General features: G+C 47.3%; 1 protein-coding gene across 1 annotated transcript in view; it reads left to right on the plus strand.

Moving 5' to 3' along the window:
• The window catches only part of Mindy4 (MINDY lysine 48 deubiquitinase 4), a 108,880-nt gene that overhangs the window by 8,816 nt on the left and 83,200 nt on the right, over positions 1-16,864 (plus strand). The window contains exons 4-5 of the mRNA XM_040737608.1: positions 1,507-1,753; positions 6,218-6,624. Of these exons, the coding sequence (XP_040593542.1) occupies positions 1,507-1,753; positions 6,218-6,624 (654 nt within the window). The remainder of the gene's footprint in view (positions 1-1,506; positions 1,754-6,217; positions 6,625-16,864) is intronic.

Genomic DNA, 16,864 nt, shown 5'->3' on the forward strand with positions numbered 1-16,864 from the left:
TCATGTGTGACCCAAAGCTTGCTTGGAGGTGTGACACAGTGTAGATGTCAGTACTATGTGTACCAGGGACCTGGGGAAGAAATCTGGGGTCAATGGACTGCAGATCTCTGAGCAGCCCAGGCAAAGCTCCCTTTTACCTCGGTTCTGTCTTCTCTCATTTCTTGCTTTTTTTTCTTTTGAGATTCAAGGTCTGGTCATTTCTTTGTTACTCTTAAAGACTTGATTTTGACTGGTCTCAGACTTCAAAGTAGAAGCACCTCGTGAGAACAGCCTACATCTCTTGGCATTCCGTTCCTAGCCCTTTTCACCGGCTTCCTTCAATCTCTTGGCCACAAGTTTAGCATTTTCTGTAGTCTCCTCATTTTTCTTAGTGTGTTGTTTCTTCAGAGCCAAGTGTTGGCATCTGTGTTGCAGGATATATGGAGTGCTGAATCTTGGGTGCTTTGGTGCTGGGCGTCCTACTTTGTTTAAGAGCTTTCTGACAACATAGTGTAGGACATCATCTTTAGAGAGATTGAAAGGCTTTAGGATTCTCATAGCTCTTCGGGGCCCCAACTGCTGAGGCATGGTAGAATCTGTCAGTCAGTCCAGGAATCCTCCTTCTCGTCCTCCTCCTCCTCTCCCTCCTCCTCCTCCTCTTCTTTTTCCTGTTCCTCTTCTTCCTCCTCCCCTTCTTCTTCCTCCTCCTCCTCTCAGCTGAGAACACTTGGGTTGGCATCAGCATGCGTCCCTGAACAGACCTGAGCTTCCTGTCTCCAGTTCTTAAGTCTATAACAAGAATGTCTTTCTCAACCGCCGGTGCATTCTGCCTTGGGTCAAGACACCTTGCTTCATAGGCAAACCTTGTCTGTCATTCCCACTAGTTTGGACAACATAACCCGTCCACTCTTTACCTGGTGCATTAGCAGCAGTGTGTGTGGCCTTGCGCTTCTCATAGAAAGCACAAAGTTTGTGTTCAGCATCCATTTGAGTGAGTTTCTGACAGCAAGAGGTCGAGTTTCATCTCGACATGGCTGGCCACCTAGGAGGTGCCACAAAAAGAGAGCACTTCTTGCTCCATTTTATTGTTTCTCGCTTTTTTCATTTGCGTCCTTTCCCTCCCCTCCCGCCTTGCAAGCACACAAATACACGTATACACACCTATGCAGCTTTACTGAACACCTGGAAATGTTTGCCCCAGGTGTGCTCTCCATGTGCAGCAAGGCCAAGTTCCGCATAACCATCCCTGGACTGCAGTTTTCCTCCTTTATCATTTGAGTCTGCCCGATCCAAGATGCCCCTCAGCCTTTAGGACTTAGGATCCCTTTGTGGATCATCATCTCTGACTTTGCTTGTACTCTGCTGCACCTGTCCTGATAGCAAAGAAGTGCTTCCTAGTCCTTACCTCTGCCGACAGAGCCTTGGCTCATTTCCATTTATAAATTCATGAATGATGACTAACTGTAGGGTTTATTATTATCATCCACTTGGAGGCCCTAACTTAATGGAAATATTATGTTTTTGCAGGCATGACAATCTTGATGGGAACATACTCGGTAATTTCATATCATCCAAAACAAGCCCACACAAAAGTAAGCCTGCACACACGGTCCTGGGTGACAGTCTCCCTTTGGTTCCTGCGTGGGATAAGATGGAGCAGCTTCATTCATCAGAGCCATGCATAGATATGAAGAGGCCAGTGGAGAGGACCAGGCCAAAGTCTGGCCTGATTGTCCGAGGCATGATGGCCGGGCCCGTCGCCAGCTCCCCGCAGGTGGGACTGCCTTTCTTTCTGTTTTCTATAGACTAGGGAGTGAGAGATTGGCTTTAGGCACTGCTGGCTGAGAAAAGGATGCTTGTGGGGACAGGAAGAATGCCTGCCTGTTTCTCATCGGCTCTACATTCAGTGACCCTGTGGATCTCCAGTAGGCTTTGCTGCCTCCCTGCCCTCTACCCGAGTTAGTGAAATGGATGTTTTGATTTCATCTCCCCTTACTGCGAGTGAAGACACACATTCCTGGCTTTGTCTAGACAATATCTTTGCTTACCACCATGGTTAAAGGGGAGTAGAAACCCTGGTCCTAAAGCTATCATTTATTTTCATTTTTCTTTCTTTCAGAAAAATTGCATTGATTGCTTGGTGGTTTTCTTTAGGGAGGGATCATGATTCGGTGTCATTAGGTAGAAGGGTACTCCTAATAAGAGGACAGTGTGATAGAAGTTTTCTAAACAATAAAGGGGAAAATAGCAGCATCACACTTAGTATCAGAAACGTAAGGGGCCGTGTAGACCAGTGCTGGTTGTCTGTGGAATGACACCTCCCTTCTCTCTTAGCTGTGTGTCCATGTCTGGATAAATGTGTTGGCACTAATCTTTTCACTCTTGTGGGGTTAGGACAAAGAAGTGGGGGTCCTCTCCCTGCCTCAGCCAGTCCCATGGAACATTTGGTCAAGGTTTTCATTTCTCTTGGCTGAGGTTCTTGTTGGACGACTATCTGAAATCACCTGGGAATCTCTGGCATTTCTCTGTTCTTATGGTCACACATCTTGGTGTGTTGATGAAGGAGTCTGCTGCCCTCTGTGCGGTCCATGCCACACCTTGGTGCTGTGTCCCACCCAACGCATCTGTCAAAGAAGGAAACTCATAAACTGGATCTTGTGCAGAGGAAAGTGGATAGCAAGGTTGGAGAGAAGTCAGGAGAAAACTTAGTCTTTGGAGGCGTTGAGTCTTGAAAGGATAATTCTTACTAGCAGAATGTAAGAGATTTCTCGTAATGTGGAAGGAGGAGTCGCCTACTCCCTGAGTGGCAAACCTGTGGCTTTCAGACATTGTGCCATCTTGTAATGAATTAATGAATGCCTTGCTCTGGCAGGCATCGCTAGTCACTCCTAGTGCTCTTTATTTTTCTGTCAGGTCTCTCTGGGTACCTTGAATGGTTACCGCCAGTGGAGTGATGTGCTGGAATCATGAGAGGGACTCTGCTGGCTATCTTAGGGTTAGTCTGAGGCTCCCGAGGGCTGTCACTCTTGTGTGTGGCACATGGTGTTCGCTCATGGACCTTTGTAGGGTGGAGTGGTGCAGAGTCCCCCAAGGGCTGTGGGGAGCACTGCTGCACCCCTGGTTGGAAGTTGGCATGAGAATTGTATGTTAGGACTGCCTCAGCGGGGACAGGATGTTACTCTCCCTGCTGGAGACATGGCAGAGGGAGGCTATCTAGGTGACAGTGTAGACTTCGGCAGTGGCCCTCAGACCTTTTAGCCTCAGGATCTCTTTGTGCATTAAACATTGAGGATCCCTATAGCTTTTGCTTATGCGACTGTATCCTTTGATATTTGCTGTACTGGAAATTCAAACTTGGGTCTGGAGAGATAGCTCAGTGCTTAAGTGTACTTGCTGCTCCTCTAGAGGACCTGAATTCAGTTCCCAGCACCCATCTTGGGTTGCTCATAACTGCCTGTAACTCCAGCTCTGGGATATGTGGCCCCCTCTTCTGGCCTCATGTAGCCCAGACTGGCCACAGACGTGCTATCTAGCTGAGGATGGTCTTGAGTTTCTGACCTTCCTGCTTCCGTCTCCCAACTGCTGGGATTAAAGTGTGTGTCACCACATTTGGTACATGCGGCACTGGGGCTCAAACCCAGGGCTTCATTTTTGCTAGGCAAGTACCCTGTCAAACTAAGCTGCATCCCCATGCCTTAATGTGGAACCTTAAACCACGCAAATGTGCTTTTTGGACTTTTATCAGTTCCCATAGGTCTGGCATGCATGTTGAATCTTTTATTCCTGTGTAAGTAGCATGATGCACCAGTCATTTGAAATACATTGGTTACTGAGTTACATAGAGCTTTTGAATGGGGACACAGTTCATTATATGGAAGAAAATAAATAAGAAACAGCACATTTGTTGATGTGACCACCAAAGATTTCAGGAATTTTAAGTCCCTCCAATCCCCCAAGTTCTTGATGACTGGTGTATGTAGGATTCCCGAAAGTTCTGGTTCTTACACTGCAACTTGTATTTTATCACTGGAAACAGTACAGCATTTGTTTCCCTTGGTGTGACAGGCTCAGTTTATTTTCAAGAAATGCCTGCCAAATTCCAAGTCTGAGTCAGCATGGTCTGTCTGCCATTCCCTGAAAATAACAGCAAGTTCACTTCACTCACAGACGGTTACACAAGCTGTAGCCACTGTCCTCCTCTAGGTGAGCGGACATCTTCCCTCCCATTTGGTTGCACTGGATACTGAAAAGATGTGTGCTGTGCACTCTAGACGGAATGGGGCTAGTAATGCTTAATAATGAAAGCTTCAGTGGGCCCGTTCTTCATTTAAATCAGTTCTCAAGTTTAGATTTGTGTTCAAAGCCAGTTTTGCCTACTGTTGCTGTGCGTACAATGGTCATACTGAAAAGGCAAATCGGGTCACATTTCTACTGTCTCAGTCAGTTGCCTGCAACTCTAACAAGGTGTCTGAGGATGGATATTCCATAATCGGGGTATTTAGGTCATAGTTTTGGAGTTTCAGAATGTTAAGACCCCCATCTGGTCAGACTCCCGTGAAGACCTTTGGTCTACATTATGGTATGGCAGAAGCCATCATGGCAAGAGTTCAAGTAGGAGGAGGCTGTGTATGAAACAGGGACTCAGGGGGAGGCGCCAGGTTCTTTCGCAACAACAAATCATTCTTTTAGAAATTTATCCGGTCCCATGAGGTCAGTATTGATCCCTTCAAAGAGTGGTGCCCCTGTGACCCAGCTACCTTCTGCTGGGCCCTATTGTTTCAAGCCTCCTTCACCTAAACACCACCAGCCTCACAGCATATGCACCTTGGAGGACACCTTCAAGTCATATCTAATATCTAGTTACTTTAAGATTTGTTTTGAACTCCTGAAAGGTTCTGGGGACCTCTACAGTAAGTGAGTGGACCACACTTTGAGAACCAGTGGTACACTGGGTGCCAGGGTCCTGTCTCCCACCAGGAAGATGCTTCACTCCTTTAGTGTGGGCAGCTGGGACTTCATGGCTGGTGAGAAGGATGTGATGGGATCCACCTCCTCCTAAGGGCATTGTGCAGACTTCTTTGGTAATTGTTTGGGGGAAGTGAGGTGGTTTCCTTTGTGATATATGAATCCTGCGAAGCACCTTGAATGGTGGTTGCTGTGGAATTTCCTAGGTTTTCTGGTAGGTGTTTGGCATTTTGGCCACATGTGCTGGTTGTTCAAGAGAAAGGATTCAACACTTGCTGGGTATTTGTCAATTTTTATTAGTAAGTTGTGGATGAGGTAAGAGGCCTCACGTGTCCCCTTGGGAATGGTGACTAATGTCTTTACCACTCTATGCAGCTATACCCTGGGCAGCTTTGGAGAAGATTTATAGAACCTAGTCATTTCCATGAGGTCAGAAAACTACAAAATTAGCTCTCCTTATTGTAGCTCAGGCTACCACTAGCCCCTGAGTTGTTTCTGGAAATGCTTATAGATCCTGAAGTCTGAACCAAGGAAAAGCGCCAGGTGTATTTCATGTCTCTATAGCACTCCCCCATCCATTTGCTCATTGGTTACTAGCAGAGGGTCCCATTTCTTCAGCAAATCACCAATAGGAGGTGGGTAGTCCACTCGACTCTGTTAGATCCCCTGTTTTCAAATAGATGAATCTTGAGTGCTAAGGAAGTGTAGGCTGCTGAGCTGGGGTCTCCATGGACACCCCATGCCCAGCAGTAGAAGGCCAACACAAAACAAACTCGGTGGCATCTTTGTTTTATGTTAAGTCAGGACGTTTTCTTTTTTAACCTTACAGGTCCTTTCATATATATTATTGTGTGTTTTGTGGATTCTTGTGTGTATGAACGTGTATCTATGCATCTGTGCGCATTTGTTGGGTTTCTTCTTTGGCTCTTGTTTGGTTGTTTTGTCTATTCCAATTCGTTGGTTTTGTTTTATCATTTTATTTTGTATTATTCCTTAGTGCCTGTGTTTTCTAAGGAGAGACAGAAAGGGTGTGGATCCATATGGGAGGGAAGGTAGGAGGAACAGGGAGGAGTAGTCCTCACTCTGTAATCAGAATATATTATATGAAAAATGTCATTTTCAATAAAGGAAAAAAGAAAGGAAGGAGTTGGTGTATGAACAGACCTTCCTGGTGCGGGGAGGAGGGGAACCATCACAAGGAATTAAGAAAGTATTTTTCTAGCTCCCCTAGCTGAGCTCCACTAGCTCACTGGCTCCTTTCTTACCCCTCCAGGACTCTTTCCGCAAACGCTCTCTGAGACGTTCCTCATCCTTGAGCAGGAAGCTCCAGGCCCCAGAGGAAAGCCAGTATCCCTCTGAGCCTCTTGTCCACACCCCAGCCTGTCCAGGTCCACAGGAGGTCCCCACTTCGAGCAGTGACTCTGTCTCCAGGAGTCCTCTGGGCCAGCTGGATGAACTGCCTACGGAGAAGCCAAATGCCTCTTCCAGCAGCCAAGGGCTGTTCCAGAGGGACAGGCCCAGGCTAAGAAGTGTTTCGGAGGATGACCCACTGGGGTCCAGCCACACAGAAACCAGCACAACACCTTTGAAGCTGTACTTGCCTGGTGGGAATTCCAGAGTGACCCAGGAGTGGTCGGAAAGAACGTTCAAGCGGCAGGGCAGCCAGCCCCCATCTCTCAGGTGAGTGTGTAGACCCAAGGTGCGGGCTTTCCAAAACCAAGCCCCACCTGTAGGCATGGTCCAGCCTCTCGTGCCTTTCATGGGGCTCTCTTGGTCTCTTGTGCTCTCACTGCTAGCCTGGGAGGCAGGCAAGTCGGGATGAACCAGGAAGAAAATGGAGCCCGAGCTCATGCCTTCGGATGTTCTGCGGGGGAGGCCTTCTTTGCCCTTCCCATTGTCTGAGCTGTAGAAGGCTTCAGCTGAGGTCCCCCAGCACACCTGGAGCAGCACACCTGGCTGGTGTGGCTAAGAGGAAGTCCCTGTATTCAATGACAATCAGCCTGCAGAGCTGCTTGTGGGTGATGTTTTATTTCTTTGACCCTGTTTCTACCTCCATTCTTTCATAATAGCCACAGAGGCTTTCTGAGGTAATTGATTTTTGAATGTTCAACTAGTTCTTCACCTGGAATGAGCCTCTTGACTGTGATATGACTGGGTTTCATTCATTATATCTTATTTGGATTCGTGGAGGAGACTGTCTGGTGGGGTTTTCCTGTTGCCACTCCTGCATTGGATGCTGGCCTTCTCCTCTTTTGAAGAGTGCACAATTGATGCTATGTCTCCTTCAGTACACAGTAGAATCTAGTGGGAAGACTTCTGAAGGGTTTAAATGATATGTTCAGTAAAAAGCGCTTTAAATTAGAAACTTCTATTCTTTGTCAGTTTGGCCAACATATTTTTCAAGGACTTTGACAATTTTATCTGAATTTAGGTTATTGGTATAAATTATACGGTTAAAATGTTTTTTTCACTTTCAAGCTTGTAAGATCCACAGTGATGTCTCTGCTTCATTCATGAAATTATTAATTAGCTGTAATTAAAATATTAGTAATCTGTCATTACTCCCTTGTGCACTTGAGTGTATGTGTGTGTGTGTGTGTGTGTGTGCATTCACACCCCATTAACCTTTTCTAGGAAGCCTTTTGGCTTTATGTGTATTTTTCCATATTTGTTCTACTTTCTTTTGCTTTACCGTGTAATTGTCTTCTAGTTTACTCTCACGGATCTTCAATGCTTTATTCTCCACTTTCTTCTTTTGTGGTATCTTTGCAGATGTCCTTCATCACCATGGGCTTTCTTCCTGGCTGGTGGCGAGTCAGTCCACAGTTTGAAGGTTTTAGTGCTCTTCCGAGAGTAACACATCTTTAAAAACCTCTGCCCCCCCCCCCCTTCAGCTCCTTTTAGGACATTTTTTCTTTCTTTGGCTTCTGGCAGTTTGGATGCAACACCCCAGCATGGTTTTCACTGATGATTCTTTCTAGGGTGGATCTACCTTTCTGAAATTAGGGATTGATAACCTTTCATCGGTTTTGAAAAATCATCATCTTTTAACTCTTTAAATACTGTTTTCTTTCTCTTTCTTTTTTGGTCTGGGACTCTGCTCACACATAAGTCTTTTCACCATGTTTGTGTACAGGTGTGGCTTTTAATATTCTTTCCTTATTTTTTTTTCTGTCATTCTCTCTCTGTACTTCCAGCTGGAGATTGTTTCCTTTTTACAGTGAGGTCTTTTGCTCTCACTGAGGTCTTGTTCAGGCAGGGCTCTCTAGAATCTCCCACTGACTCATTCCTCCCTCCTACTGTCCTTCCGTTCTTCTCTCCCTCCCTTCTTCCCTATGTCCTCCTGTCCTCCACCACTCCCTCTTACCTATCTGCTGCCCTCCCTCTATCCTGAAGCCATACTTTTGGCTACTGTGGCCTTGTAGTTAACTCTGTGTCTTTCTGGGGTCAGTTCTCCTCCTCCATAGCTGTATTCAGGTCTTTCTCCTGAGTTTGTTTCAGCAGTACCACATGTCCACCCCCTCCAGTGGAGGGGACAGCGTGGTCCCTTCATCTCACACTGTCCCTCTCTTGTTAGTCATGTGTTCGTGCTGAGAGCTTTCCTTTGACTGGCCCCTGGGCCATGCTTTTCTCTTTCACAGCATTTATATTGCCAGAGATTCTTGGGTTTTCTTACTTGTCTATTGTCTGGCTTCTCCACTGAAGATTATTTTCACAAAGGCAGGGCCCTCTGTGTTCCCTACGTCTCTGACGGTCCCTGGTTTTCAGAGACACTCCATGAATGGTCGCTTGATGGAAGCGTCACTGCTGCTGACAGTGTGGAAGTCAGCAATTGTTTGATGCTGACCCATGTTGTGTAAAGCACTGTTCTGAGTGTTCTGGGTAATCGTCAAAGGTCTGGGAAGGGGAAAGTCCCATTTCACAGGTGAGGGAACACACTCCAAGGTGCTTCTTTACCCACATCTCTGCGTCTAGTGAGAGTCAGAACAGTCTGCCGAGCACATGGGTGAGTGTGTCATGTCTATGCCTGAGTTCAAATCCTTGCCTTTGTCCCCTAGCACCTTTGCATGCTGCTGACCTTTGCATGCTGCTGGCCCTCAGAGTGTAGAGAGGGAGCCTGGGGTCCGCAGTTCTCACTGTTTTCATTTTGCCCTCACCCACTGTCCTGGCCTGCTCATGTTCTCCCTGGGCTGTAGAGCCTCTGGCGGTAAAGTCATCTTGTTTACACATATTGCTGGCCAGAGAGCCTTACTTCTAGAGTTATTCTGCCCCTTGTGTGAGTTAGCAGGCATTTGCTGAGTACACTTAACATTTACACTTAAACAGGTACACCGAGGCCACTTTGGAGGGATGGTTCTGGAATCTGATGACCTGACTTGGCACACCAGCTGTGTCCTTTATATCATCCGCCCCCACAATCAGTCATTAAACCATGGGAGATGGTGTGATTGTCATCTTCTAGGAAGAGGCGGTGGGATAAATGTTTGCATAGACGCCTGTCCGCTGGTATTTAATGTGTATGTAATAGTGTTGACTTCTGTCAGTCAATCAACATACATCTCTGTGTATGCACTCTTCCTCATCTTCCTCCCCCTCTTCCTCCTCTTCTCTTTCCTTCTCCTGCTTCTTTTCTGGGTATCACATTTTCTCATTTGTTCTTCATCATGATCCATTGGGGCATGCATTGACTTTGGATTTTAATGGGGGAGGTTTCCATTAGATAATATCCCCCCAACAAATGAACAAATCAAAAGGCACTGGCCTCGAGAGCTGGATACAGCATCTTTGTGACTGCTGATGTGAAAGGCAGAAATCAGCAAGTCTTGAGTGTTGGTGATCCTAAGGAGACAGTCTTTTCTAACCCACTGCAGGCTGGGACAAGTTTCCTTGTAGGGTCACCTGGTGAGGAGGCCACCCTTGGAAGAACCACTCACTCCTAGAAGGAAAGGGGTTGACCCTAGTATGTCCCTTTGTTTATACAAAGTTCAGCCATTAGACCAGTCCCGCTTCCTCCTCCCCTAAGGAAACATGGAGGAGTGGAGAAGGCCTGTGAGGAAGGGAGCAGTGAGCTTTCTCCTCACCAAGGACCTTCCTAGACTCACACAGACCATTGGTTAGGAGCAGGCTGTGGATGGTCTGATGGCGTGGCAAGTGTGGGCCTGCATTCATTTCCTATTGCAAGCTTAAGAATTGCCAAGATCCTGGGAGGTAACGGCACGGTGTCTCACCACACAGAGGTCAGGGGTCTCAGCCGAGTCTCTCGAATGCTGAACTGTGGGAAGAACGGCTTGCCTTCTGCGGGCCAGGGCAAGAGTCTCCCCATCATTTTCAGATTCAGGTGGCTGCTGGTGGTCCTTAGCTGCAGGTTCCTTCCCCCATCTTCAAAGCTGGCCACATTTGCTGAGCTCTTGTGAGACTGCCACCTTGATGCTTTCTCTTCTGCTGCTGTCTTCTACCAGCGAGGATTCTGTGATGGCATGGGGCCCTGAATAGTCAGGCGCTCGCCTCACCCGTGGTCACGTGACCAACACCCATCTACAGCTTTAATTTGCTCTTGCTGCATAGGTTGACATTAGTGCAGCATGCCTGAGGTTAGTGTGGGAGCATTTTTTAGAGGAAGGGGTCATTACTTGCAGCATTTTCTTGCACCATTTCAAAACTGTTGGGTCTCATTACAGTTTTTAAAGATTGTCATCTGTCCTCAGTCTGTCTGTCTGTTCCTTCCAGGAATTGGCATTTTCCTGTGCTGACCTTTATCTTAAAAATGAAAGTGTGTGCCTTGTATGAGTAGGGAATCAGGAAACCCCACAGCTACAGCCATTGATCCCCAGGGACCACGGCAGATTCCTGAGCTTGGGGGTGGGGGTGTTAGTGTCACCAACATGAGTGGATTTCACTTGGAGAAAAGAGAATAAGTTCTCTGCATGCAACCTGGAAGTATTAAGGTCCTCACAGAAGAGGAGTTTAATTTAGTTGAAGTTTTCCCTGAAGGTTTTAAATTGGATATTTAAAAAAGCAGAGTGTAATAGGTGTAACAGGTGATCCTTTGGAACCCATTTAACATCTTGGCTTCACAGACTGTCAGGGTCAGGTTCCTTGGACCTTCATATGAGGATGGGAAATAACCCCAGTGAACGGAAGACATGCCCAGGTGCATGCAGGTGGCGCTTGGCTCCTGGGGCATTCCCACTTTGCAGTTAGTGCTTCACACATGCTGTGAGTGTGTGGTCACCCCCTCCCCAAGCACGCTGCCACAATCCAGGCATGCTGTCCTGTTCTGTCCTGTTCTTTATAAGATCTCTCCCTCACTTTTCATGAACTTAATTTCAGATCCTCAGTGAAGAGGGTTAGGGAATGGCCGTAACCAGGAGAAGCAGGGTCCACCTGAGGGAAAGCCAGTGTGGATAGTGAGGTCTGGAGAGGGGAGGAAATGGAAACAGGGACTTACTTGTAAGGCCGTGAAGGGCGCTGAAAATTCTGGTTTCTTTAGGACATACTGAGCCCTGCAGGCTGGGCTGAGGGGTGCTGTGGTCTGGGCTGTTTTGATGGACTTCCTGGAGCTGATTGCTGCCTTGAGAATAGACTCAAGGTAGGCGTGGAAGGCAAGGAGCTAGTTAGGAGGAGGTATTTGCTGTAATCCAGGAGAGTGAACCATCACTTTCTTCAGTGGTGACAATGAAGGTAGTAAGCCCTGGGAGCGTGATGATTTTCCCCATTATGTTAGAGAAGAGGGGGAAGGAAGACCCTAAGCTTCAGCTCCAGGGAGGAGCTTTTTCTGAAACAAGGAAGATGGGACAGAGCAAGTTTAGGTCGGGCATCACCCACCATCTAAATGCCCAGTTCAGCATGTGTCTTTCTTCCAGATGGCTTCCCGACAGTCAGGGACCAGTCATTAACATGTGCTGAGAGTTGTCCTATGACTCGGTTCTTACTTTAGGTGCTGTTGCTGTTGTGACAGGGCTAGATGGGGAGGGACCAGGGAAGAGGACGGACTCAGCAAGGATGTGTAGTCTTAGCCTGATCTCATAGAGAGATGTGGAACATGAACTCTGTTTCAGTTGGTCCTACTTACAAGAAGCAAGGGATGAGCTTTTGTGTCAGTCATGGCTATAGGTTGCCTATCCTAGGGTGGGCTGGGCAGTGTGCAGCCTTCTTGGTGAATCTGAGGAAGAATGATTCTCTCAAAGAGAATCTGTGAGTACTTGGAGGCTGGACAGTAGATGGGATGGGTGTATCCGGTGTGAGGCATTTTGGGGGAGCACTGTGACTAACAGTTCTCACGAGTCCCAGACTCTTTCAGCCCCCAGGGTGTTAAATGTACAGTGAACACTGCAGAGCCTGTGTGTGGATAGATGTCCTGGTGAGGGTGACCAACAGGGTTCTTTCCCAGGGAAAGTGCAGATGCAGCAGGCGAAATTGGAAAAGGCCGTGTTCGAGCTTAGCCTCTCCCATCAGAGCATCAGTGGTTTCTTTACAAGATCATCCAGGTAACCCACAAGATCATCCAGGGATGCTCAAGTGCAACCCTGTTGAGGAGTCGGAGAGCAAGGGACAGTGAACAGCAGCCGGTGGGGTGTGGGAAGCTGGAGGTGTGTTCAGTGTCCAGGGCTTGAGCTTCATAGGAAGCAGCCACTCCAGGCAAGGAGTGGCTTGGAGTTTGGTCCCCAGACCCAGGGCAGGCTGACCTGTCTTGTTTTGCTGGAGGCCTTTTCAGAGTGGAAATAGTTCCTTCAGACACCTCAGTCCTCCTGCCCAGTCTTTGTCCAAGCCCGAGGTTGGTTCAGGAGACTTGGCTCCTCTGACTTAGAAGAGCTTTCAGGTTCTACAGAATGGACACTAGGTGGCAGCACAACCCTCTCCATCTTCTGGTTGTCCACTTGTCATTTAACAGTATTCAGTGCATACTCTTTCTCCTCCTCATTGTTCCCTCAATTCCAAGCTCCCCTGACCCCTAGTCCATCTCTGGAGCCCCCTGATCAGGAACAAAGACTGCAGACCCACAGATAGAGGGACTTCAGCCAGCTGAGGCTTGGCAGACACTTAGGGGAGGATGTGGCATTTGTGGTTTATTGACTGTTCTCCTAACCCAAGCATCCTGAGGCTGACTACATGTGTACCACATGGGACGAGTAGTGGGTTCACTTTCCATCTTAATTTGTCTCTGCATTGTTTGGACTTTGTGTAAGACTCTGGCGACTCCAACTTGGCTGCCCTTTGAGACCTACACAACACCCAGATGTCCTCCCGCCTTCTGGCCCTCCCACAGGACCTGGTGGCCTGTTAGAGTTCAGCTGCCCTCCATGTTCTGCTCTGGAGATCTGTCTTCTGACCACCTCCCGGGTCTCATTCTGGGCCACATCTCTCCTTGTGTGTGTACTTTAACCCTAGCCCACTACCACTTCCTTTCCCTTCCGAGGCTTGACCTCTCCACAGTGGGCACGGGCAATCACATGCCACCAAGTGGCTATGATGCACATCACAGGCCCCGCTGTGTCTCCAAGAAGGTGGTGACATCACTGCGGCCCCAGGTACAGTGTCGGTGCTCCCATGCCATCGATCTTGTGCGTCCTTCAGGGCAAAGAGGCTTTCCATGATGCAGATTTCTTCTAAGACCAAGAAAGTGTGCTCCTCTTCTTGCCCAACTGTGGACATCAGCAGGGTCCTGAGTCCTCCTGAGGCTGTGTGTAGACCTCTGCCAGCTCTGTTGTGGTCTTAAATCCTGGTATGCAGAGCAGGAAGATGTCTCCTGTAGATGAAGTAGCTGTTGCCTGATGGAAGAAGGCTTTGAGCTCAGAGAGAATCTGAAGATGCTTGTGGGAGAGCAGGGGTGGTTGTCCAGGTCCTCTTTGTTTGGGGCCTTTTCTGAATCTGAGACTCCAGTCTGCTGCTCTCCCAGCTGGGTTCCCATCTACCAGAGCCCCAGTGGAGACCCACATAGAAATAGTGCTTAGTCTACCTTCATATTCTGGGGACCAGGATAAGGGTGAGACTAATAAGGCATCTAGGGTCTAGAACTTAAGGAGGTGGTCACTCTCAAGGTTGTTGAACTAACAACAAGGTAGGCACCCAGAAGGTATGGCCCTTGGAATTTTGCACTTCAGTTTTCTGGCCTGCTAGAAGAGTCTGGGTACTTCTCTTTGGTTCTCAGGGTTATGGCAACCCCTCATATATATGGAGTGATACTTTAATAGTTCATCTTTACTTTGAGCTCCTTGGGGGACTGGAATGGGGTCTTATTTTGTAGTCTTTCCTGATTTCTGTTTTTGTGTGTGGCAATAATAAATGTTGAACAAATGAGAAATGAATTAAGGAAGGTTGAGAGATGAGATAATTACCCTGGCCAGTACTATGAAACATACACTGAAAATCTTTAATGGCATTGAAGCAATTCAAACTTTGTAGTTTGTTTATTGACATTCACTAATTCATACATTCATTTCTTCTCATGCTTTCATCTTACCAATGAACTATCCAGGTAACCAATAAATATAATCTAAACAACCCAGCCAACTAATTAGCCCAATCAACCAACCCAATTAACCTGACTAACTAACCAGACCAACTACCCACTGAACCAAGCAACATAACGAACCAGGCAGACCAATCAGATTGACTGATCCAAACTGTATTCTTGCTGTTTGTCACCTTCTTCAGGACACTGCTTTTGTTTTTGTTTTTTTTTTTCTTTTCTTTTTAAAAAAATTTAAATTAGAAACAAGCTTGTTTTACATGTCAATCCCAGTTCCCTCTTCCTTCCCTCCTCCCCTGCCCCCACCGATCCCCTATCCCATCCTCTTTCTGCTCCCCAGGGAGGGTGAGGCCTTCCATGGGGAATCTTCAAAGTCTGTCTTATCATTTGGAGCATAGCCTAGGCCCTCTCCCGTGTGTCTATGCTGAGAGAGTATCCCTTTATGTGGAATGGGCTCCCAAAGTCTATTTACATACAAGGGATAAATACTGATCCACTACCAGAGGCCCCATAGATTGTCCAGGCCTCCTAACTGACACCCACATTCAGGGGGTCTGGATCCATCCTATGTTGGTTTCCCAGCTGTCAGTCTGGCATTCATGAGCTCCCCCTTGTTCAGGTCAACTGTCTCTGTGGGTTTCTCCAGCCTGGTCTTGACCCCTTTACTTATCACTCCTCCCTCTCTAAAACTGGATTCCAGGAGTTTGGCTCAGTGCTTAGCTGTGAATCTCTGCTTCTGCTTCCATCAGCTACTGGATGAAGGCTCTAGGATGACATATAAGGCAGTCATCAATCTCATAATCGGGGAAGGACATTTAAGGAAGCCTCTCAACTATTGCTTAGATTGTTAGTTGGGCTCACCCTTGTAGAGATCTCTGGACATTTCCCTAGTGCCAGACTTCTCTTTAGACCTATAGTGGTTCCACCTATTATGGTATCTCTTTTCTTGCTTTCCTCTATTCTTCCCCTGACTCAATCTTCCTGCTCCCTCATGTCCTTCTCTCCCCCTCTTCTCCCCTTCTCTTTCTTCTAACTCCCTCTCTTCTCCCCCCATGCTCCCAATTAGCTCAGGAGATCTTGTCCCTTTCCCCTTCTCCAGGGGACCATGTATGTCTCTCTTAGGGTCCCCCTTGTTTCCTAGCTTCTCTGGTGGTGTGGATTGTAGGCTGGTAATCTTTTGCTCTATGTTTAAAATCCATATATGAGTGAGTGCATACCATGTTTGTCGTTTTGTGACTGGGTTACCTCACTCAGTATGGTTCCTTTTAGTTCCATACATTTGCCTGCAAATTTCAAGATTCCATTGTTTTTTTTTCCCACTGAGTAGTATTCCATTGTATAAATGTACCACATTTTCTTTATCCACTCTTTAGTTGAGGGGCATCTAGGTTGCTTCCAGGTTCTGGACATTACCAATAATGCTGCTGTGAACATAGTTAAACAGATGTCCTTGTTATATGAATGTGCATCTTTTGGGTATATGCCTAAGAGTGTAATTGCTGGATCTTGTGGTAGACTGATTCCCATTTTCCTGAGGAATCTCCATACTGATTTCCAAAGTGGCTGTATGAGTCGGCACTCCCACCAGTGGTGGAGGAGTGTTCCCCTTTCTCCACATCCTCTCCAGCATAAATTGTCATTGGTGTTCTTGATTTTAGCCATTCTGACAGGAGTAAGATGGTATCTCAGAGTTGTTTTGATTTGCATTTCCCGGATGGCTAAGGATGCTGAGCACTTTCTTAAGTGTCTTTCAGCCATTTTAGATTCCTCTATTGAGAATTCTCTATATAGTTCTGTATGACACTTTTTAATTGGATTATTTTGGGCCCTCTGTCAGATGTGGGGTTGGAGAAGATCTTCCGCATTCTGTGGGCTGCTGTTTTGCCTTGTTGACTGCGCAGGACACCTTTTCTGGTTGCTTTCCTACTCCTGTGCGTGGGCCCATCTCTTCATGGCTCTCGTGCACACACCACTCTAGGCAGAGTTGATAGACTGACTCGGTCCTTCTGTTGCCTGAGTGCGGGAATGAAGGGCCTTACCTCCTTCTGTAATTCTTATAACTGTTTCAATCAGTAACAGTGAAGGTTGGCAGTTGGCTTTGCTGGGTGATGGTGTGTGTGTGTGTGTGTGTGTGTGTGTGTGTGTGTGTGTGTGTCTGGTTAGTGTGAGGCCTTCCCCTCAGAGGACAGTGGGACATCCTACACAGGAATAGTCCTCTAATAACACCACAGTATTTCTCTCAGGGCTGAGGGATGGTTTCGTGCATCAGGGCTGGGCTGTCTTGAAGACTGAGCGGGATCAGTGAAGGGTCTCTTGCTGTGCCCAGAACATAGTCATGGTTTTTCATTGGCATCCAAGCCTGAGAGTTTGGGGGAATTAGTTGGGTGGAGTACCTGGGACCTCAGTCCTAACTCTGAAGGCAGCTTTCCTTAGCTCTTCTCTGGCCTGCAT

Source organism: Mesocricetus auratus, unplaced genomic scaffold, assembly GCF_017639785.1.
Source record: "Mesocricetus auratus isolate SY011 unplaced genomic scaffold, BCM_Maur_2.0 Super-Scaffold_100676, whole genome shotgun sequence".
In the NCBI taxonomy this organism is placed as follows: domain Eukaryota; kingdom Metazoa; phylum Chordata; class Mammalia; order Rodentia; family Cricetidae; genus Mesocricetus; species Mesocricetus auratus.